Source organism: Trichosurus vulpecula, chromosome 1, assembly GCF_011100635.1.
Source record: "Trichosurus vulpecula isolate mTriVul1 chromosome 1, mTriVul1.pri, whole genome shotgun sequence".
Lineage (NCBI taxonomy): Eukaryota > Metazoa > Chordata > Mammalia > Diprotodontia > Phalangeridae > Trichosurus > Trichosurus vulpecula.
Genome location: NC_050573.1, coordinates 81,509,645 through 81,531,918, shown reverse-complemented (window position 1 = coordinate 81,531,918; position 22,274 = coordinate 81,509,645). Strand labels below are relative to the sequence as shown.

The following is a 22,274-nucleotide window of genomic DNA, read 5'->3' as shown; positions in this document are numbered from 1 at the left end:
GCTCAGTCAGAGACAGGATGACAGGGTGAAAAGATCTTAGTGGTTCTAATTTTTACTTGAGTAAATTTTACTTCTGTGTTCAGTCCTTAAAAAATTTTTGAAAGTGAGAACTTTGAATTTGCCAGTCAAAGGTGAGTGGGACTCTGGAAAAGATCCAGTGGTGCCTTGTCCCTTCTCCTCATACTGGGAAGCTCAAAGTGTCTCTTTTTCTGATCTATGCATTTTCCCAATTTGCCGTAGTGCCAAATAGTATAATAAATTCTGACCTATCTTAAGCATCAAATTAGAAGTAACACATTTCACTTAAATCTAAGGGAAAAGATTCCCTCTTTATTTCTTATCTTTCCACATCCCAAATTTGGCCAGAATTGGAATGGAGGGAGAAAGAAAGAGCATTTTTCCAACAACTTCCCAAAGGTTTCCAAACCTTATTTCTCAAAACCTCTATTCACACTTGTTTGTGCAAATAGATTATGCCTTCCTTAAACTTCCTTCACATGCCTCTTTCCTAGTTGCTTAAACTTTCTTGCTTTTCCTTTCTGGTGGACTTTGATTAAAGCCCCTTTAAAACTGCACATACCTTATTTCTTTCTTGTGCTGACCTGACACTTCTCTTATCCTCTTTGACTTGCCTTTTCCATCATATAACTTAAAGAACAAAACATTTTTCTCTCTTTCTCTCTCCCCTGCCCTCTTGCTCCTGCGAAGAGACTGGAGTCAGGGAGGGAGAGAAAAATGGAGATAGTGGACATTACAGGGTGTCAGATTACACACTCACACAGAAACACAGATACAGAACACACACAGAAAATGACAGGAAATACAGAGAGGATTCTTTAGAAATCCTTTGTACAAATTAGACTTTTGCTTGACCTTCTGATGTAATGGAGGCAAGGTGCCATGCTTTATTGGGGTCTTGGAGACCCCACTTTTAAGATGACCTGGGGCAGATCTGGGGCTGTAGGGGAAATGTGCCCGTGTCTTCCAGTTGTTATTAAGAGACCTCTTTCCCTTACTAGCCTCTTCAGAACTTTCATATTGTATTCTCGGTCTCTTTCCCCTGACTATACTTGTCCCATCTCTTTAATTCCTGTATAAGCTTGGTGATACTTAGAAAAGAAAATTGAAAAGAAAAAAAGATTATCGCCCTTACCTTAGTGTAAAGGCAATCAGTGAATGGGAAGATCTTCCCTGCCCATTTGAGTGGGCTTTGGGGGTGGGGCTCTCAGGGTCCTGGGGGGAGTGGCTAGGACTGGAGCCAATGGTAGGCACCTGAGTTCTGGTCCATGTGATGACATGAAGCCTGTGGTGGGAGGAGCTTGCTGAGCTGTTGGAGAAGAGCTAAGAGGCAGTTGGAGAAGCAGTAAGAGAGGAAGCTGGAACACAGCTTGGAGACTGTGGTGGAAGCGGTGGTGATGGCTACAGGTGCTACATAAAAGCAGGACTGACCCTTGTGGAGACTGGAGAGTGCTGAGCAGGGGCTTGAGGCCAGTGGGTGGTCTTCTTGCTGGAGGGCCCTGGCATTGGGGTGGGGGTGAAGCACCAGTATGGCTTGGCTTGCTGCCATAATGTTTTTCTGTGGCCTCCTGGTCAGTATTGTGAGATGGGCATACTGGTTTTGGAAGGCTCTTGCCAGGATGTCGAATTGGGGACGCTGGTCTGTGGGTCTGCTACTTTTGAGTTTCAATAAACGCTTTAACTCCTCTGCCTTCTACTTAGAGAATTCCTTATATCCTGTGATTCTGGACCATTCAGGCATATTCATGGTTATCTTTGAAGTCATGAATTCTGCCTTAGTGATATATTTAGTCGACTGTGTTCGCCAGCCAGAGCTCCGTTTTTTGTCAGGGCCTTTCCATGGGACGCTCACTCTTTCAGAGCCTCTGTCCTCTGAACCCATCTGCTTCAGGTCTCTGTGCAGGTGCCACCTGCTTCCAGCAGCTGTGGCATGGAATGGCCGGAGATGGCTGAATGCCACGGAGAGTGAAAGACACGGGATAGGCAGGAGAGTATAGAACAACTCCGTTTATTAAGCTGAAGAGGTGAGTTTATATATTCTGTGAATTGGGTACACAAAGCATATTTTCATCAGACAGGTGGACCAAACATTGCTTGACTTTGTTACTTTGTTCTGTTGATACTAACCATATTGAAACATTTCTGTTCTTTCCCATGAGGATAGCAGCTATGGGGGCGGGTCCTTGCCTCATCCTCTTATCCTTCATGGCCTTGCCTTGCATAAGCCTGAACAGGATATAGCTGGTTCTCCACAGAGTACCAGGGAGAGTTGTGAACTGATTCAACCATTCTGTAGAGCAATTTGGAACTATGGAACTATGCCCAAGGGGCTATTTTAAAACCCTTTTTTAGCCATACCCTTTGACCTAGCAATACCACTACAAGGTCTGTATCCCAAAAGAGATAAAAAACAATATGTACTATATGTACAAAATACTATATGTATTTTGTACTATATGTACTATATGTACAAAAATATTTATAGCAGCTCTTTTCTGGGGGTAAAGAATTAAAAATTGAGGGGATGCCCATCAATTGGGGAATGTCTGAACAAGTTGTGGTATGTGATTATGATGGAATATTGTACTATAAGAAATGATGAACAGGGTGCTCTCAGAAAAACCTGGAAAGACTTACATGGGCTGATGTAAAGTAAAATGTACCATGTACAAAGTAACAGAAATATTGTAAGATGATCAGCTCTGAATGACTTAGCCATTCTCAGCAGTACCATGATCCAAGACAACTCTGAAGGATTTATAATGGAAAATGCTATCCATCCCCAGAGAAAGAACTGATGGTGTCTGAATACAGATTGAAGCATACTTTTTTCTACTTGCTTTATTTTTCTTGAGTTCTTTTGTCTATGTTTTCTTTTACAACATAACTATCACGAATATATTTTGCCTGACTACACATGTATAACCGATATCAAATTGTTTGCCTTCTCAGTGAGGGGGGTGAGAATGGAGGGAGAGAATCTGGAACTCAAAGTTTAAAAACAAATGTTAAAAATTGTTTTTACATGTAACTGGGGGAAAATAAAATAACTGAATAAATTTAAAATAAATTTAATTTTATTTATTAATAAAATAAATAAAAAATATCATTAAAAAAAGATAGACCACCAGGCCTGGAGTCAAGAAGACCTGACCTCACAAATCCAACTTAGTGTGACCTGGGCAAGTCACTTAACCTCTTTTTGCTTCAGTTTTCTCATCTGTAAAATGGGGATAACAAAGCACCCACCTCCCAGGGTTTTTGTGGGGATCAAATGACATAATTGTGAAGTGCTTAGCACAGTGCCTGGTACAGAGTAAGCACTATATAAATATTATTATTATTAATCAAATAGGAGAGTGACATGGCCAGACTTAAGGTTTGGAAAGATCACTTTGGCAGTTGAGTGGAGGATGTACTGGAGCGGAGAGACATCGGTAGTCCAGGCATGAGGTGACGAGGGCCTGCACTAGGGTGGTGATAATGTCAGAGGGTAGAAAGGGGGAATGTACAAAGGATATAATGAAGGTAAAATCAACAGGCCATGTCAACAGGTTGGAAAAGTAATCAGCAATTAGCAAACAAGCATTTGATATTAAGCACTTACTTCAGTGCCAGTCGCCGTACAAACCCAGTTACTTCAAGTGATCTGCATATTAGATGGACTCGAGATTCTTTACCCTGTTGGTTGCCTTTCCTTTGGCTGCTCCAGTTTATGAATGTCCTTTTTTAAACTGTGGTACCAGAACTGAACATAGTACTCCAGCTGGGGTCTGACCAGGTCAGAGCACAGAGGGAGTCACCTCCTTATTCCTGGAGGCTACCTGCCTTTCTTAATGCAGTATAAGACTAAATTAGCCTTTTAGGCCACCACGTTTCACTGCCAACTCATATTAGGCTTGTAATCCACTGAAACCTCCAGATCTTTTTCAGGCTCACGGATGCCTCCCACAATTCTGTTCATTTTTTTTTGTTAGCATTTACACTATGCTTTAAGGTTTGCAAATATGATCTCATTGGATCCTCACAACGACCCTGGGAGGTGGGTGCTATTATTATCCCCATTTTACAGATGAGGAAACTGAGGCAAACAGGGGTTAAATGACTTACCCAGGGCTACACACCTAAAAAAAAAAAGTCTGCAGTTGGATTTGAATTTGGGTCTTTTGGACTCCAGGTCCAGTACTCTATCCATTGTGCCATTTGGCTAGATATTATTATTAGCAATATCACTAAGTGGCATCAGAGTGTCACGGGGTGGGCAGGCATAGACGGGGTGGCATCTGCATGGTTTCAAGGAACAACCAAATCAATGAGTTCTCTGATTCACGAGAGGCTTTGGTTTTGAATTCTGTCTCAGATGCTAATCATGACCCTGGGCAAGTCACTTAACCTCTAATGTCCCTTCCAATTCTTAAATCCATGATTCATTTGAGGATTTGAGGACTGAGACTCGGAGGTCAACAACAAGATCGGCTGTTGTCCTTCAATCTGTAGCCAGGTAGTACTTTTTGACACTGGTGATCTCTTCCAGCTTCCCCAGCAAATCGGTGACAATGTTTTTCTGCTCCAGGAACCTCTGGAAGCGCTGCCTCAAGCTACCCATGGCTCCCGGGACCGAGCAGGGAGGAGAGGGGACAGAGGATGACTGGACCCGGGTCTGAGGGGCAAACTCCACGGCTCCTCCGCTGCTCTGCAGCGGTGCTGGTGGCATCTCCCTCTCCAGGCTCGCAGGACCTCCACTCCTCCGGTCCCTCAATTCTGTTCATTTTTGAACCTTAGTGCAAACCTTTCTTTTTACCCCTAGTGAATTGTATTCTTACTAGATTCAGCCCACTGCTCTAGCCTGTCAAGATATTGTTAGATCCTGGTTCGGTGAGCTTTGGGTCATCTGCAAATTTGATGAGGCCATCCCTGCCTTTGTCCAAGTCTGTGATAAAACTATGAAGCAGCACAGGGCCTAGTACAGAATCCTGGGTCCCTTCACTGGAGACCCCCTGCCATGTGGCTGTCCCAGCCTGGGTTATCTTTTGTTGTTGTTTTCTGAAAATCCAAGAAACCTTAGGAGGAAACAGTTGCATGCAAGTGGTAGATCAGTGGAATAGGTTAGGTATGTAAGGCACAACAGTCAATGACTATCTACTATTTGATAAATACAAAGACTCCAGCTTCTGGGATAAGAACTCACTATTTAACCAAAACTGCTGGGAAAACTGGAAAATAGTATGACAAAAACTAGGCATAGACCAATATCTTACACTCTATACCAAGGTAAAGTCAAAATGGATACATGATTTAGATATAAAGACTGATACCAGGCAGATCTATGAAGAAGGGAAGAATTTATGAACAAACAAGTGATAGAGAACATTATGAAATACAAAATGGATAATTTTGATTACATTAAATTGAAAAGTTTTTGTACAAACAAAGCTAATACAACCAAGATTAGATGGGAAGCAGAAAACTGGGAAACAATTTTTACAACCAGTGTCTGGTTGTAAAGGCCTCATTTCTAAAATATATAGAGAACCAAGTCAAATTTATAAGAGTACAAGTCATTCCCCAATCAATAGTCAGAGGATACGAACAGACATTTTTCAGAGGAAGAAATTAAAGTGATCTATAGTTATATGAAAAAAATGCTCTAAATCACTACTGATTAGAGAAATGCAAATCAAAATGACGCTGAGGTACCACATCACACCTATCAGATTGGCTAACATGAGAAACAGGAAAATTATAAATGTTGGAGAAGATATGGGAAAATTGGGACACTAATGCATTGTTGGTTTAGTTGTGAACTGATCCAACCATTCTGGAAAGCAACCATTTCTAGGTCTGTATCCCAAAGAGATCATAAAAATGGGAAAATGACACACATGTACAAAAATATTTATAGCAGCTCTTTTTGTGGTGGCAAAGAACTAGAAATTGAGGGGATGCCCAGCAATTAGGGAATGGCTGAACAATTTATGGTATTTGAATATAATGGAATACTATCGTGCTATAAGAAATAATGAGCAGGCTGACCAGAAAAACCTGGAAAGACTTAGATGAACTGATGCTGAGTGAAATGAGCAGAACCAGTCCAGGAGAACATTGCACACAGTGTGGAGATCAGTCTGAAGGTGAAGTTGGGCGGAGGGGAGTACTCCTTTCATTGTGTGATGACTGACTTTGATAGACTTAGCTCTTCTCAGCAATGCCAGGATCTAAGACACCTCCAAAAGGGAATGGAAAGTGCTGTTTACATCCAGATAAAGAACTATGGAGTCTGAATGTAGATGGAAGCATATTATTTGCTCTCCTTTTGTTGTTTTTTTTTTTTCTTTCTCGTGGCTCCTCCTAGTTCTAATTCTTCTTTACATCATGACTCATGTGAAAATATGTTTAATATGAACATATAAGTGGAGCCTATATCCGATTGCACGCCATCTTGGGGAGGGGGATGGGGGGTGGAGAAAATTCAAAACTCAAAATCTTATGTAAGTGAATGTTGAAAACTAAAAATAAATTATATATTAAAAAAGGTTTATGTACAGATAACTAAATGAATGCCACCAAAGTGAAATGCCCTCCAAGACCACACAGGTAAGTGTCAAACTCTAAACACAGAGATCCACTAATGGTAGAGGCATGACATATAGGGCTACGGACTAGGCAACAGGAAGACCTGAGTTCAAATGCTACTCTAGATACCTAGCTCTGTGACCGTGAACGAGTCGTCTAGCCTTTATTTTGTTGTTGCTGTTTTTGTTAGTGCTTCACACAAAAACTGGGAAATTTAGATGCAGCAAGGTGGCTTCTGATCTTCCAGAATCTGCACCGGAGCCCCCGGCCTCGAGTCTTTCGCTTCCCAGGCTTCAGTGGTACAGCCTGCCCTGGCTCCCCCCCCATCCCCGTTATTGGTATAGTCCTACGCAAGCTCCTACTGGTGAAGAGGCCCAGCACTGGCTCAGCCCGCCCACCCCCGCGGATTAGTGGTGGAATCCTCCCAGTCCTTCCCTTCCCTCCTTTCCCCCTCCATACTGCACCTGGTACAGCCCTACCCCTGCTGGTGGCTTTGACGGTTCTCTCCTCCGCCCCCTCCCCTAGGCCCACGCGCGGCTCGGGCCCGGGCCCTGGCGGGACGATGGCGCCGCCTGCAGGCGGGGGCGAGGAGGCGGAGGGTGCACCGCTCGAGGAAGCGGTGGTGCTTGTGGAGGTGCGGGGCCTGGGACCCGGGCCGGGGCCTGATGGGCCGTGGCGGCTGCAGCTAAGCGCGGAGGCCTCGAGGCCGGGGCACTTCCGCCTGGCGCTCCAGGGCTCCGGGAGCCTCCCCGGGGTGAGCGCACCTTGGGGATAAGAGGGAGAGAGGACGGGGAAGTGGGGTGGGGGTGGGCGCTGAGCGAGCGCCGGCTCAGGCTCCGACCTGAGTTGCGTGCTTGCCGTGGTTGCCCTCCCAGGAGGGCTTTCAGTGGCCCCTGGAATCCGTGGCCTGCAGCAGCCGTGGCCCCGGTGAGCTGGAGCTCCAGCCGCCGCAGGAAGGGCCCGGCCCAGGTGTTCTGACTCTGTGCTTCCGCAACCCGCAAGACGCCGAGCGCTGGAGTGCCCTGCTGGAGAGAGCCCGGGATGCCGCCCTCAGGGGCCCAGGTCTGTTCCGGGTTATGGAGGTGAAGGGTAGGACGGTACTGAGGTTGGAGTCACAGAAATGGGGAAGTGCTTGGCTGTGAGATCACATCAGATGGGGTCATAGAAGATGACCAGGGTCACAGGGGATGGGTTCATACCGCCGGGGGCCGGGAGTACGCACGCGGGCTCAGGAGTTTTGTACGAAACTGCTCGTCTTGTCTTCCCCCTCAGCTGTTGCCAGCCCTGCCTCAGCCCCTGCCCCAACAATTGTGCCCCCTAGTGTTTCCACACCACCTCCAGCTTCTGAAGCTGAGTCCCTGTGGAGCCCCCAGGATTTCTCTGAGAAAGGTGAGGCATGACTGGCTCATGGGGGTTAGGTTGGGTCAAGAAAGAGAGGATGAGGCTAAGGAGACATGTGGCCTGGAGACTGAGGGAGGGCTGAGGGGCTTGGGCGAGAAGACTCACATACTCTTCCTCTCTCCCCCTGTTCCTGGCAGAGGAGCTGGCAAACCGTCTGACCCAGGCCATCTGTGGGGGAGATGAACAGGGAGCAGCTCAAGCCGCAGCTGCCCTGGCTCAGAGGCAGGTGCCACTCAGCATCCTGCTCCAGGAGAGCTGCTTCCCTCCGGGCCCCATCAGGTGAGAGCCTTCTTTCTTTGGCCAACACCAATTCCATCCCAAACAAGGCCTTAGTGGGGAATCATTGCCAAGCATCTTGGAGATCCCTGGGCAGATCCTCGGGCCAACAAGGTGTCCATCCATCCATTCTCCCACCGGTTCATCTGTTGGTCCAGGGTGCAGGTCACAGTGGAGGATGCAGCATCATCAGCTCACATATCCCTCCGGGTTCATCCTCACAGCACGGTAGCAGCGCTACAAGAACAGGTGAGGTGGCAGAGGTGGGGCTTCTGAGGCCTGGGGTTTGGGAAAGGTGGAGGGGGGGGGAGGTTGTTGTCTCGAATCCCCACAGGGATTAGGGACCTCATGACTTGGGCCGTTTGGAACCATAGGTGTTCAAAGAATACGGCTTCCCGCCTCGGGTGCAACGCTGGGTGATAGGTCGTTGCTTGTGTGTGCCCGAAAGGAGCTTGGCCTCCTACGGGGTGCAGAGAGATGGAGACCCTGCCTTCCTCTACCTGCTTTCTGGGCCCCCTGGGCCTCGTGGTGCTCGACCTCCAGGTCAGTGACAGCATCCATAAGAGGGTGGCAAAGCATTCAGGGCCAGGTGTGGAGATCAGTCTGAAGGTGAAGTTGGGCGGAGGAGAGTACTCCTTTCTGCCTAATAACCCAGTCTTTGATACAGGCCGGGGACTAGAGGCCAGCGAGAAGTCAAATGGAGAGATCAGCTCCCTCCTCGCCCAGCAACCAGGGCTTCCCCAAGCCTCGAGTCCCCCCACCAACCTTTCTGGATGCCTGCAAGTGAGTGTATCATGTGGGAATGTCTCCGGGCCTGTTGTGAAGAGCAGGTGGGGAATGGGACTGGGCTGAAAGTCCCAAGAAAGTCAGTTTCCCCAACTTTCTATGGAGTTAACGGACCTCTGTCCTGCCTTATCTCCACCCCATACCCCCAACGCCCTGCATACCTTTCCCAGGTTTTGGGGATGGGTGTGATGAAGAACTGGACGTTGATTCAGTTCATTCTATAAGCACCTACTATGTGCTAGATACAAACTGACAGAGCTGGAAGGTTCCTTGCTTAGAGATTATCTAGTTCCATCCTGATGGTACAGAGGAGCAGAGTTTACAGACACTGCCATTTTATTCTTACAGCTATCCTGAGAAGTTGGTGCTATTAGTACTTCCACTCTATAGATGAGGAAACAGAGACAGAGGTTAAGTGACTTGTCCAGGGTCACAAAAGTGTTAAGTATCTGAGGCTGGATTTGAACTCAGGTCTTCCTGATTCCAGGGCAGCCAGATGGCAAAGTGGTTAGAGGACTGGGCTTGCAATCAGGAAGATTTATCTTCATGAGTTCAAATCCAGCCTCAGACACTTACTACCTGTGTGACTCTGGGCAAGTTACTTAAACCTGTTTGCTTCATGAAGTTCCTCATCAGCAAAAGGAGCCAGAGAAGTAAATGGCAACCTCACACAGGGTCATGAAGAGTCCGACATGACTGAACAGTAACAAAACTCCTGATTCCGGAACAATGCTTCTTGTTTACCCCCAGTAATCCCCTGCCAGAAGTGGCTCTTAAATCCAGACTTGACTCATACTCTGGTCCAGGCTTCTTTTGATTGCCCCATGGGGAGGCTGTTCTAAAGTACCTGACGTACCAAGTCTCAGGATGAGAAAGGGTGGTTGAATGATTGATTCCTGTACTTCTCTGTCCTCCCAGGTCGGGTGGTCCTGCCCTTCCTGCACCTTCATCAATGTTCCTGGGCGACCAGGGTGCGAGATGTGCAGCACCGAACAACCAGCTTTCCAAAGCCCCCAGCCAGAGGCTTCTGCTCAACAGCCCCCAAAAGTAAGGACAGGGAAAGTGTTGAGGATCAGTCTTTAATTCATGAATTCAGTGAATATTATGAAGTCTTGTATGCAGTGCACTGTGCTGACCAGAACTGACCTCCACTTGTTTCCTCCTCAGATTACAAGGCGGGGAGAGGACGTGACCATTCCCCCCAGCACTGGGTCCCTAGATGCCTTCCTTCACCTGTCGAGCGAATTTTCCTGACCCAGTAAGGTCAAACTGACTGCCTGGGACTAAGTTATAGGATCAAGGGAAGTCTCAGAGTGACTTGCCCACAGCAGCCTGGATGGACAACAGGATGGAAATTGGACTATACTAATAAAAATAAGCCATCGTATTTGGAGAAGACTGTGTAAAAGCACTTTTACATCCATTATCCAAGCTAGGCTCCTATGACTGAGACCTCTCCCCCATATGTACTGGGAAGCTATCAGTTCAGTTCAGCAAACATTTATTTATTAAACGTCTGCTGTGGTCAGTACCATCTCCACATGTCTATAGAAGATCCCTGCCCCTCAGAGAACTCAATAGGCCAGGAAGAGAATAAGAATAGAACTGTAATAAACATTACCCAAGTTCATTAGAGATGAAAACCAAGGTGTTCTGTGAAGTCAGAAGGCAGGGAGGGGGCATGGATGAGAATTCCTGGAAGAGTAGAGACTTAGGCTTTAAAAGAGGATGAGTAAAAATCCACAATGCAGAGATATTTGTGGGATAGCAAAAGCCCAGAAGTGGGAATAAGGCTAGAAAGGCTGGGTATAGCATACCAAGTTGTAGAGAGCCTTGAATGGCAAGTTATGAAATTTTAACTTCCTCAGGAGGCTCTCGTAGAGGTAGCTACTGAAAGTTTGCAGCAGGACTAACATCCTGAGCTCTTTACATAAGGAAGATTCACTTGGCAGCACGGGTGTAGAGTCAGAGAAGCCTACTTAAGGTTATTGTGAATGGTCTAGGCAGGTAATAATGAGAGCCCAGCCAGTGTGGTAACAGCAGGAATGGAGGCTGTAGGTGCGAGATGTTGAGAAGGTGGAATTAACAGGACTTGGGCACTGGTCAGATACGAAGGGGTGACGAGAAGAGATAACCAAGGTGACCTATAGGAGATTGGATGAATAAAACACGTTTTCATAGTGGGGAAAGATAAACCTAGTCTTGGAGATGTTCAAACTTGAGATTCTGGTGGGACATCTAAGGTGATGTCCTGGCTGGAGCACGGAAGTTTAGAACTAGAAATATAGCTTGGGGCATCGCTGATGTTTGTTGTTTTGTTAAGCAGTCATGTCTGACTTTGGCCCCATTTGGGGTTTTCTTGGCAGAGATACTGGAGAGGTTTGCCATTTCTTTCTCCAGCTCATTTTATAGAAGAGGAACCTGAGGCAAACAAGGTTAAGTGACTTGCTCAGGGTCACACAGCTAGTGTCTGAGGATGGATTTGAACTTGGTTCCTGACTCCAGGCCCTGCATTCTATCCACTGTACCACTTAACCTTATCATCTACATAGAAATGATTAAAATTGCTAGTGTAGAGAGAAGAAAGATACGGAGATACCTGGGGAATGCTCACTTTAAAGAATCCCAGAGTCAGAGGGGAAGCAGTGGACTGACTATGCACAACACCACGGTCAGCTTTGTAAAATGATGCAGAGGAGTCAAGGAGAATGAGGTCTAAATGGAGGCCTTTGGATTATGTGATTGGAAGTCATTGGCAACCTTTGAGAGAGCAGTTCTAGCAGAAACTTATGATATAAGCTAGATGATAAGAGGTTGGAAAGAGGAAATGGTAAGGAAATAGAACTATCAGGTATTATCAGGGATTTCCTTAGAGGCAGCTGGGTGGTGCAGTGGATAGTGCTGGCCTTGGAGTCAGGAAGATCAAATGTCTGCCCCAGTGTCTCCATCTGTGAAATGGGGCTAATGACAGTACCCACCTCCCAGGGTAGTTAGTTTGCCAGTTATTTTCATATATATTAGCCTTAAAAAATGGAAGAGAAATGTTTAAGCTTAAAGGGCTTTTTTAGGTTTAGGAAGAGGTATTTACAGGAGCCAATGTTAAGACAAAGCGAAGACACATGAACAAGGGGATGGGATGGTGGAATGAAGTTCTGGAGGAGTCAGAAGGGCAAGGATAGAGGGATTGGCTTTAGTAAGAAGGGATAACCATGAAAATCAAGGAGGAAAGGGGAAGAATGGATTGAGAAAGTGTGGAGGTTCTTTTATATTTTCAATAAAACCTGTGTGGGTCAGTGGGATCTAATGGATTGGCTCTTAGGAGACTCTGGCCCTGTAACCTGCACATCCCCCCTCACCTTAGTTCATGCATTCTACAACCATGCCTGTAGACAAGACACTGACATCCTCTCAAGGACCTCCTGAGAACACACAGACACAAGATACCAAATACCAAGGAGAGGTAAAGATGTTCTATAAGGAACTTGAGGGACATAATTTTCACTGAAAGGGGTGGGGAGAAGACGGCTAAGGAGAAAGGTGTCCTTAATCTACAGAGAGGCACATGCCATAGGCCTGGAAAGCAGGCATTTCAGTATTTGGGAGAGGGGTTGGACAGTCCATTCCAGGCATTTGGGGGAGAGGAGAGCAAGGACTAGAAACTTTTGTCATCACAGCTTACCTCAAACACAGTGTGTAAACAGCAACAGCAAGATAAAGCTGGGAAGATGGATCAGAGTGCGGTTATGGAAGGCTTTGCATGCTGGGACCCATTACTTGTTTTTTCACTCAGTGGAGAACCACTGAAGGTTTCGGAGTAGAGGGATGATATGAGAACAGTATCTGAGGAAGGGAAGGTTACTCAGTAGTGGGAAGGTTAGAAAAGACAGGTGATGGAGACCAGGGCAGTGGCATTAGGAAAAGGGACAGATATATACTACTGGAGGTAGAGTCAACAGGACTTTGAAATAATGGGAGCAAGGGGCCAAGAAGGTCAGCAGCTGAGGATGGAACTGAACATGACAGAATGTGAGCCCAGGGGTCTAGAAGTGTTATTAGTTGCTAATCAAACACCCATTTTTGAAAATACTAATCTCTTTCAGGTGAATTTTAAGGGAAAGAATTGGGAGAAGCTGGGGTAATGGTAACTACACTAGAGGCAAAAAAATTCCTGTCTTCCCCACTTCCCCCAGGCAGGGCACACCTACTCCCTTGCCTAGTCTGGCATAGTTTAGCAGGAGGCAATCCCCAAAGAGTGTGGATGTGTGTGGAAATGTTTCTTTCTGTACCATGTGTGTATTTATTGGGGGGTGCGAGATAGGGAGGACTAAGGTGATAAGCAAAACTCCACCTGATCCTGAGGCACCCAAACCTAGAACTCAATGAGGCCATCTTTTTGTTCAAATTATAGGAAACATCAGATTTTAAGGGCTTTTTCACAAGGTGGGACAACAGGGAAAGTGCCTCAGGGAACGTAAGGAAGTTCAGGTCTATCACAATGCTTTCCCCAAACCCCTTCCTCAACAAACCCAAACATTTCCTTCTCCAAGGCAGTCTTGGTTCCCTCTTCCGGTTATCTTGAGCAAAACAACTTGGGGCCTCTAAAAATGAAGACTGGTAAACTGATCCTATTTGGTCCCTCCCTCTGCATCAAGTCCTTGCTACTTGAGGGTAAGAGAATAGCCCCTGCCTAAACCCTAATTTACAAATATCTAAACTGCTTCAGAGGAGCATAGGCATATCCTACTTCTCATTCCTGAGGGCACCTAAAACCTATTAACACCCAGTTTTCTGAACAACCTAACTTCAAGCCAGTCACCTTGACCTGGCTTTTTTCAATCTCCTCATTTAGCCATTCAAACAGTCACATTGAGAAACTTAATTTATTTCTGGCGGAGGGAAGAGGGGACTGGCAGTGCTGGTGGGGCAAAGCCAGTTCTTCTGCCCTACCCCCACCCTTGCCCATCCAAGAGGAGTGATCAGACTGGGCTGGACCTGATGGCCAGACTGACCATGCCTGTAGGATGAGATGTGCCAGGTTGGGCTGAAGTGAATCAAGCCCAATAGTGGAGGAAGATGTCCACATGAAGGCGCAATCACTTAGGTGGCCGGTACGCCAGCTTCCGACTCTTCAGCACTGACCACTTGTGCCTTTTCATGGCGTAGGTGAGGGGGATCAGCAAAGCAAACATTAGCAGCATCTAGGAAAAAAGATATCAAAGGGCTCAGGGAGGAACTCCTTTCCTTCCCTCCCTCGACAGGGTGAAGGCTTCCTGTCCCAACACCCCGCCCTTCCCTTTCTCCTTCTCCTTGCCCCCCAAACCTCCTCCTTCCCCCACCCCAGCCTCTTCCAGGCCTTTATCACCTTGAGCCCCATGAGTTTTCGATGATCATGCTCTGGTTCAGATGCCCAACGCAGGAAGGTACACACGTCCTTTGCTACCTGTGACATAGTGGCTGGTGTACCTGTGGGGACCAGAATAGTGACTCGATGAAGGCAAAGCACTACCAACAGGATCTGATACTAGAGCCCAGACCACTGAAGGGACTGAGCTCAGAGCAATGGGACCATGGGGACAGGTCTTCATGGTAAGATGCTGAGTTGACAGGGTGAGGCAAAGCTTCTTGCAAGAACCCTGAGCTTCCACTTCAACCCTGGTAACAGAATATAGGGAGACAGAGGGGGAAGGATCATAGAGTTCAAAGCCAGAAGAGTCCTTAGAATACACAGCCCAACCCCTTCATTTTTTTTTATATACATGGAAACAGGCTCAGAAGGGCAAGGGAATTGCCCAAGGTCACACAGCTAGTAAATAAATACGGTATGGAAGAAGACTAGGACTAATGGGGAACGGGAAAGAGTAAGGCATAGGGAATGGTCTAAGAATAGGACAGAGAGGGTAGGGGAAAGGAACAGAAGACACGGAGGATGGGGGTGGTATGAAGCTCACCATCATCATATTCAAGGACCTCATTGTAGATAGGAGGAGCCATGGCAATGGCCTGGCCAGGGAAGTAGGCATTGAAGTAAAGGCCCTCTCGAAGGGAGACTCCAGCAGGGGGGTCGCAGTATCCCGTGAGCAGGGAAAAGACATAATCCTCACCACCATGCCTGGTCCGGGAAACAGTAGTATGTACTAACTACATCTTCCCAAAACCATGCCCAGGCCCCTGCCTCACCCACTGGGGTCCTTTAAGTCCAGGACCTAGCTCAGCTCCCAATGACTGATCAAAAAAAAAAAAAAAAAAGGTTGTAGTACCTGGCTCGGATGATGTAGCTGAGGTCAGGGGGTAGTGCCCCATTGTTGGCAGCCCGAGCAGCCTCAGGGTTAGGGTAAGGCTTGGGGAGATAGTCGGAAAGCTTCCCTGGCCTCATGAACATCTCTCCATCTTCATTAGGGCCATCCTGAACCTCTGTCTAGAATCCAGACATTAGCCCCTAAGTCACCAAGCTATTTAGGTACAGGCTACTCCCAGTTACCCAACTCCCCTTTTCCAAATTCCCCAAAGACTCCCTGGTGATAGCCCCAGGCATAGACTTTCTCTCCTATACATCTCCTTCAAAGAGCACCCCTCTCCCCCCGGCCTTTTCTGTCCTGTAGATTGATCTCATTCAGGACCTGGGCCTCTACTCTGATACAGAGTCACATCTTTACCTCCTCTGCCAAGGCCTTGGCTTCTGATTCAGTGTAGCACACACCCACCAAATGGCGATAAGCCAAGTAGTCCACGCTATGGCAGGAAGAGCACACCTGCTTATACACCTGGAAGCCCCGGCGAATGCTGGAGTGGAAGAGATGGGGAACTCAGGGAAGCTTCAAGTAATCTTCCACTACAAATGCATACGTTCGCACAGCCCTCCAGAGTAGCCAGCTCACTTTGTCCCCCATTCTACCACCTCCCACCCCACCCTGTCAAAAAGTTCTACCCACTAACTTAAATTCCACAGGTTTCAATAGCAAAATCCCAGCCCTACCTGCCATGGTCCAAGGAGGAGAGGAAGCCTCGGTGAGACCAGGGGTAGCTTGGTGGGTGCAGCTCTAGGTCACTGGCACCTACAGCAGTATGCAGAGCCACAGCAAGCCCTGCACCTCCTGCTGCCAGCATGCCCAGGGCTGACAGCACCACTTTCCGGCCCCTCGAGAGGTTTGAGAATGAAGACATTGTGGCAGCCTGCAAGGTACCCACTCAGCTCAGTGCTCATGCCACCCTCACTCAGGGCTCTCATCAGCTCAGCGCCTAAAGGTTCCCTTCTCATTCTCAGAAGTCTATAAAGCTTCAATTATATTATAGCCCACCTCCCCTGCCCTGCTTATTGAAAAGCTTACATCCCCAAAGGACAGGCATTTACATATAACCAGATGAACTTCAGACTTCCCCCTCATCCCTCCCACCCCCAGATTCCCAAGAGAAGAATAGTGAGGAAAAATCAGGTCTAGGTTCAGGTCTAGACTTAGCCATTGACTCATTGTGACTATATACTAAGCAAGTCCATTCATTAACTGCTCCGGTCCTCAGTTTTCTTACCAATAAAACATGATTCCCTAAAGTTGCTTTTTCTAGCTCCAAATCATACAATATTCCTATATGGTTGAGGTACTTTCCAGGTCTAAGGCTTATTTTACCTATCCTAACTAGGGAAAGGGGAAAACCATCTCTCAACAAGGCCCAGGGCTCCATTCTTGTCCCCTCAGAAACAGACAAGGTGACTATCCCCCATCTTTTTCTTCTAATCCAAGGTGGAGACTAGCCCCCAGGGTTCACCCAACCCTACCCTAGACAAGGAATGAATTTTAAGAGGAGGTTTAGAGAATGAAGGGGGATGCAGATGGGTCTTTTAGTTAAGGGCAGAAGCTCAAGGTCAGAGGTAGCAAGACCAGAACATGCTGAGGTCATTCCCAGGCACCACAAGAAGGGAGGAACACTATGTAGAGCACAGGTATACAAACACCTCCATGCCCCTATGAGCAGGATAACTTAGAAGGACAGCCCAGCTAGGGTCCTTCTGTTTCTAGATAGGCTTGAGGAGGAGGGTCTGCCTTATTTTTAAAGGATCATACAAATCTTACTGCCTATGAAGAGCTACACCTCATCCATGGTCTAACCTCTCTTCCTCCTGCTGCAATACATCCCTTCTCTTCACACTAAGGCAGCAGCATGCCGCCCCCCCTCCTTGGAATGCAGACCTTCAGTCAGCTTCTCCCCCTTCCAGGTCCCAGGGGTTCCAGTTGCCATACAAGGCAAAGGTCCCCCACATGGGGGCCAAGGGTAGAGGAACCCAGGAGCGAATGAGGGAAGAGAGTGGACCTCAGCAACCCCCAAATGTGGAGTGGAGCAGGGTAGGCAGACACAGGCCACAGGAACCCGAAAACAAACCAATCCAAGGACAAAAACCTACTTCCCTACAGTCAGCCAGCCAGCTCTGGAGGCTGACTAGAGGCTGGAGCTGCAGGTTAGGACCAGGACCTAGACCTAAACGGAGGGCAGATCGGCACCGGTCAGACTGCCAGTGTTTGGGAAGGATTCTCCCTGGGGTGTGATCTCACCCTCTCCCACCACCGTCCCCCTCCCACTTCCTAGAGGGGAAGCATTGCCCAGGGCTGGAGATAGATAGTTACAAGTGCTTACCCCTCCTCCTCCTCCGTACTTTGGGTCAGCTTCCCTCCCTAGCCCACAGTCCTGGGCCAAGGTCACCTCGGGCTCCATGCCGAGGGTAGAGGGACCTAGGGAGTGGAGCCCAAGCTGAGGGGCTCCGCGGCCCCAAAATAACCTAGGAGGCGCCCACACAGACACAGGGTGGGCAGGAAGAGGTCACGGGGGGGGGGGGTCATGCATGGAAAGCCTGGGCCACAGGGTGGGGCTGCCCTCAAGCTTGACTTGTACGTGACCTCTGGGCCGGGGGAGTGGGGATGTGAAGGGGAGGCTAAGGCGGCCAAGGGACCCCGGGGGAAAGGCAGGGTGGAGTAGGGGCGCCATGGGGGCAGAGAATCGACCCTGGGGAGGGACATGATGGGGGTTCGGAGAAGGGAGTGGTTGAGGCATGAATTGCCTCCTGACAGGGTCCGGGACTAGAAGCATGCATGTAGTAATGGATCGGGCCGGCGCTGCGGGGCGGGGACCCGGGGCCGGGCTCCAGAGCAGGGACACGCTGCCTGGCCCGGCCCAGACTGCAGGGAGGGGAGCGGGGACATGGTGCCCGGCCCGGCTCGGGCTGCAGCGCAGGCACCCCGGAGCCGCGCCAGAACAGCGCTGCGAGCCCGCCGGGCCCGGGCCGGGCCAGGCCGCGCGCCCGGCGCCGTGACCTTCAGACGGCCGCGCCGGGACTGCTGGGCTGGGCGCCCGGAGGGGGCGAGGAAGGAAGGGGGCGGGGCGCGCTCACCTGAGGCAGCCGTAGCACGAGAGTACCGGGCCTAGCACCGCCCAGCAGGACCCGGCCGTGGGCGCGCTGAAGCCCCAGCACCGACAAGCGCCCCACAGCCCCGGACGCCGCCATCTCCGGCCTCCTCAACAACGCCGCCACCGCCGTCCCGTGAGCCCACGCGGCCCCGGCCAAGGGAGGGAAGCCTCGCGAGAGCAGCGCCGAGCTTGGGCCGCCGCAACGGGGCGGGGCCTCAGGGAGCTGGGCCCGGGCCAAACTGCCCAACCCCAGGGCCACAAAGCGATGATGATAGCAAGTGGGGGCGGAGAGTCAGGGTCCTGAAGAAGTGCGCCTGCGCAAAGAATAAGGCCTCAGAGGTTATACAAGGTGGATGGAACCTGGAGCGCCGCTACCGCCGGAGGGAGATGCAGGAGGGAGCACCGCCCACCGCTCCGTTTCCATGGAAATAGAGGGACGGTGAATGGCCCTCTTCTGTTGTCATAGGAACGGACATCCTTTCCCCAGCGTATGAGAAGGTGGTAGTTCCTGCCTTCCTCAGGCCACAGAAATAAAATAAAGATGAGAGAAGAAGAGAGCCCCTGGAGGACATCTAGTCCAATCCGTACCTAAGCAGAGATCTCCTCTCCAGCATCCTCAAGGAATGAACAGAAAATAATAATGGAAGACATTTCTATAGAACATTATTCTTCTGCCGCGTTTGCGATCTTCTCGCAACTTCTCTCTCCCGGTTCTCCCATCTATTTAACTGCTCCTTCTTGATTTCCTTCCGTAATTCATCTTCAAAATCACCCTTGAAGCCTTGTCATTGTCCTCCTCTCTTCTCTTCACACTCTCACTTGGTGACCTCTTTAGCTCCTGTGGGTTCAATCACCATCTCTATGCCTATGTTTTCCGGATTGATATATCCATATCATTTTTCCTGAGCTCCAGCCTCACATCACCATTTGTCTATTTCGATTTGGATTTCTTATAAGTATCTCAGACTCAACATGTCTAGACCAGAATTCATCTTTCCACTCAAATCCACCCTTATTCCTGTCAAGGGCATCACCAGACTTCCAGTCACCTGTATTTGAAACCTTGCTGCCATCTTTGAGTCCTCGCTCTCTTTCATCTCACACATCTAATCAGTTTCCAAATCGATTTTTTTCTTCCATGACCTATCTCAGCAGTGGAAAGAACTTTGGTTCTGGAATCAGAAGGCCAGGGTTTAAATCTTACTTCTGATGCTTGCTATCTGTGTGACCATGACCAAGTCTTTTAACTTCCCTGGGCCTCAGCTCCCACATCTATAAAAAGAGGGAGCTGGACTAGAGGACTTCTGAAGTTCCTTCCATCTCTAAATCCATGACCCGATATTCCTCCCTCTCCACTGACACGGTCACTACCATAGTTCATACCTTCATCACCTCTCACCTGGACAAGTATTGTAATATTCTCCTATTTGGTCTCCCAACTTCAAGCCTCTTCCCAACTCAATCCATCCTTCATATAGCTGCCAAAATAATTTTCCTGAAGTGAACATCTGATCACATCACCTCCCTATCCATTATTGTTGGATGAAATAGGAACTCTGTTTGACATTTAAACACTTTCACAGATTAATTGCCCATGGGAAGGTTGAGTCAATATGATAAAAATGACAATTCTACCTAAATTAATTTACTTATTCAGTGCCATACCGATCAAACTAGCAAAAAAACCTATTTTTAAAGCTAGAAAAAATAATAAATTCATCTGGAAGAACAAAAGGTCAAGAATATCAAGGGAATAGATTAAAAAATGTGAAGAAAGGTGGCTTAATAGTACCAGATCTCATCAAAACAATCTGGTACTGGCTAACAGAGTGGTGCATCAGTGGAATAGATTAAGATAACAATACACAGTAGTAAATGACCATAGTAATCTAGTGTTTGATAAATCCAAAGACCTCCACTTTTGGAACAAGAACTTACTGTTTGACATTATTTGCTTAGAAAAGGGAAACACAGTTGCTGTATGCCAAAATAAGATCAAAATGGGTACATGATTTAGACATAGAAGGTTATATTATAAGCAAATTAGGGATACATGGAATAGTTTACCTGTAAGATTTATGGTTAAGGGAATAATTTATGGCCAAATAAAATAGAGAGAATTATAGGATATAAAAGGGATCATTTTAATTACATTAAATTAAATTTGCATAAACAAAACCAATGCAGCCAAGATTAGAAGGGAAGTGGGAAATTAGGGAAAAAATTTTATATCAAGGTTCTCTGATAAAGGCCTCATGTCTCAATTATCTAGAGAAATGAGTCAAATTTATAAAAATGTGAGTCATTCCCCAGTTGATAAATGGTCAAAGTGCGTGAATAAAGTTTTCAGAAGAAGAAATCAGAGCTATTATAGTAATATGAAAAAATGCTTTAAATCACTATTGATTAGAGAAATGCAAATTGGGATACCACCTCACACTCATGAGACTGGCTATGAAAAAGAAAATAACAATTGTTGGGGGGATGTGAAAAAAAATTAGAACACTAATGTATTGTTGGTGGAGTTGTGAACTGATTCAACCATTCTGGAGACTAATAAGTAACTATGCCCAAAGGGTTATAAAACCATGTCCTTTCTCCTTTGTCCAGCAATGTCACTACTAGTTCTGTATCCCAAAGAGATCAAAGGAAAATGAAAAGAACCTATATGTGCAAAAACATTTATAGCAGCTCTTTTTGTGGTGGCAAAGATTTGGAAATTGAGAGGATGCCCATCAATTGGGGAATGGCTGAATAAGCTATGGTATATGATTGTGATGAGTGAGCTGGATGCTTTCCAAAAAACCTGAAAAGACTTACTTAAACTGATAAAGTGAAGTGAGCAGAACCAGGAAAACACTGTACACAATAATAGCAATATTTCAGCTATGAAGGACTTAGCTATTCCCACAATACAAAGATCCAAGACAATTCTGAAGGACCTATAATGAAAAATACCATCCACCTCCAGAGAAAGAACTGATGGAGTCTGAATGCAGATTGAAGTATGCTGTTTTTTACTTTCTTTTTTTGTCTGTATTTTCTTTCACAACATGACCAATATGGAAATATGTTTTGTATAACTGTATATGTATATATCAAATTGCTTGCTTTCTCAATGAGGGGAGAGGATAGGGAAGGAGGGAGAGAATTTGGAATTCAATATTTTTTTAAAAATGTTAAAATTGTTTTTATATGTGATTGGGGGAAAATAAAGTATTAATTAAATATATTTTTAAAAAAGAAAAAAATATTATACAATATGATCAGGTTGGATTTATACCAGGAATGAAAGATTGGTTCAATATAGAGAAAAATTATAAACATAATGTACCATATTAATAATAAGCTAATAAAATACATGATTATTTCAATGAATGCTGAAAAGGTTTTTGGCAAAATTTAATGCATATTTCTACTAAAATTCTAAAAAGCATATGAATATAGGAACGTTTCTAAAATCAAGGACCCTTATTTCTGTATAATAACAATGAAGCCCCAAAAGAAGAGCTGAGAAAGAGAAATTCGATTCAAAATCACTACAGAATGTACAAAATATTTGGGAATCTACCTACCGCAACAAAGATAGGAACTATATGAATACAATGACAAAGCATCCCTTATAGAAATAAAGACAGACCTAAGCAATTGGAGAAATAGTAATTGCTCATTATTAGACTGTGTCAATATGGTAAAAATGACAATACTATTTAAATTAATTTATTATCCAGTGCCATAAAACCAAACTACTCAGGGATTATTTTATACAGAAAGAATAAATAAGCAAAGTCATCCAGCAGGAAAAAAGGTAAAAAAAATTCAAGGGA

The 22,274-nt window shown here is 46.7% G+C and overlaps 2 protein-coding genes across 2 annotated transcripts; one reads left to right on the top strand and one right to left on the bottom strand.

Annotated features, from left to right (window-relative positions):
• The first annotated feature begins 7,047 nt into the window (after nucleotides 1–7,047).
• On the top strand, nucleotides 7,048–10,450 carry SHARPIN (SHANK associated RH domain interactor). Its single transcript, XM_036766260.1, has 9 exons — nucleotides 7,048–7,345; nucleotides 7,467–7,653; nucleotides 7,864–7,980; nucleotides 8,130–8,271; nucleotides 8,427–8,517; nucleotides 8,643–8,811; nucleotides 8,936–9,051; nucleotides 9,973–10,101; nucleotides 10,222–10,450. Exons 1-9 carry the CDS (start codon nucleotides 7,154–7,156, stop codon nucleotides 10,306–10,308), a joined length of 1,230 nt encoding a protein of 409 aa, XP_036622155.1. The 5' UTR covers nucleotides 7,048–7,153; the 3' UTR covers nucleotides 10,309–10,450.
• Nucleotides 10,451–13,915: 3,465 nt separating this feature from the next.
• Nucleotides 13,916–18,732, bottom strand: LOC118856149 (cytochrome c1, heme protein, mitochondrial). Its single transcript, XM_036766273.1, has 7 exons — nucleotides 18,431–18,732; nucleotides 16,028–16,224; nucleotides 15,708–15,834; nucleotides 15,312–15,469; nucleotides 15,003–15,163; nucleotides 14,417–14,517; nucleotides 13,916–14,252 (listed from the first exon to the last, which is right to left on the bottom strand). Exons 1-7 carry the CDS (start codon nucleotides 18,542–18,544, stop codon nucleotides 14,148–14,150), a joined length of 963 nt encoding a protein of 320 aa, XP_036622168.1. The 5' UTR covers nucleotides 18,545–18,732; the 3' UTR covers nucleotides 13,916–14,147.
• Between the last annotated feature and the right edge of the window lie 3,542 nt (nucleotides 18,733–22,274).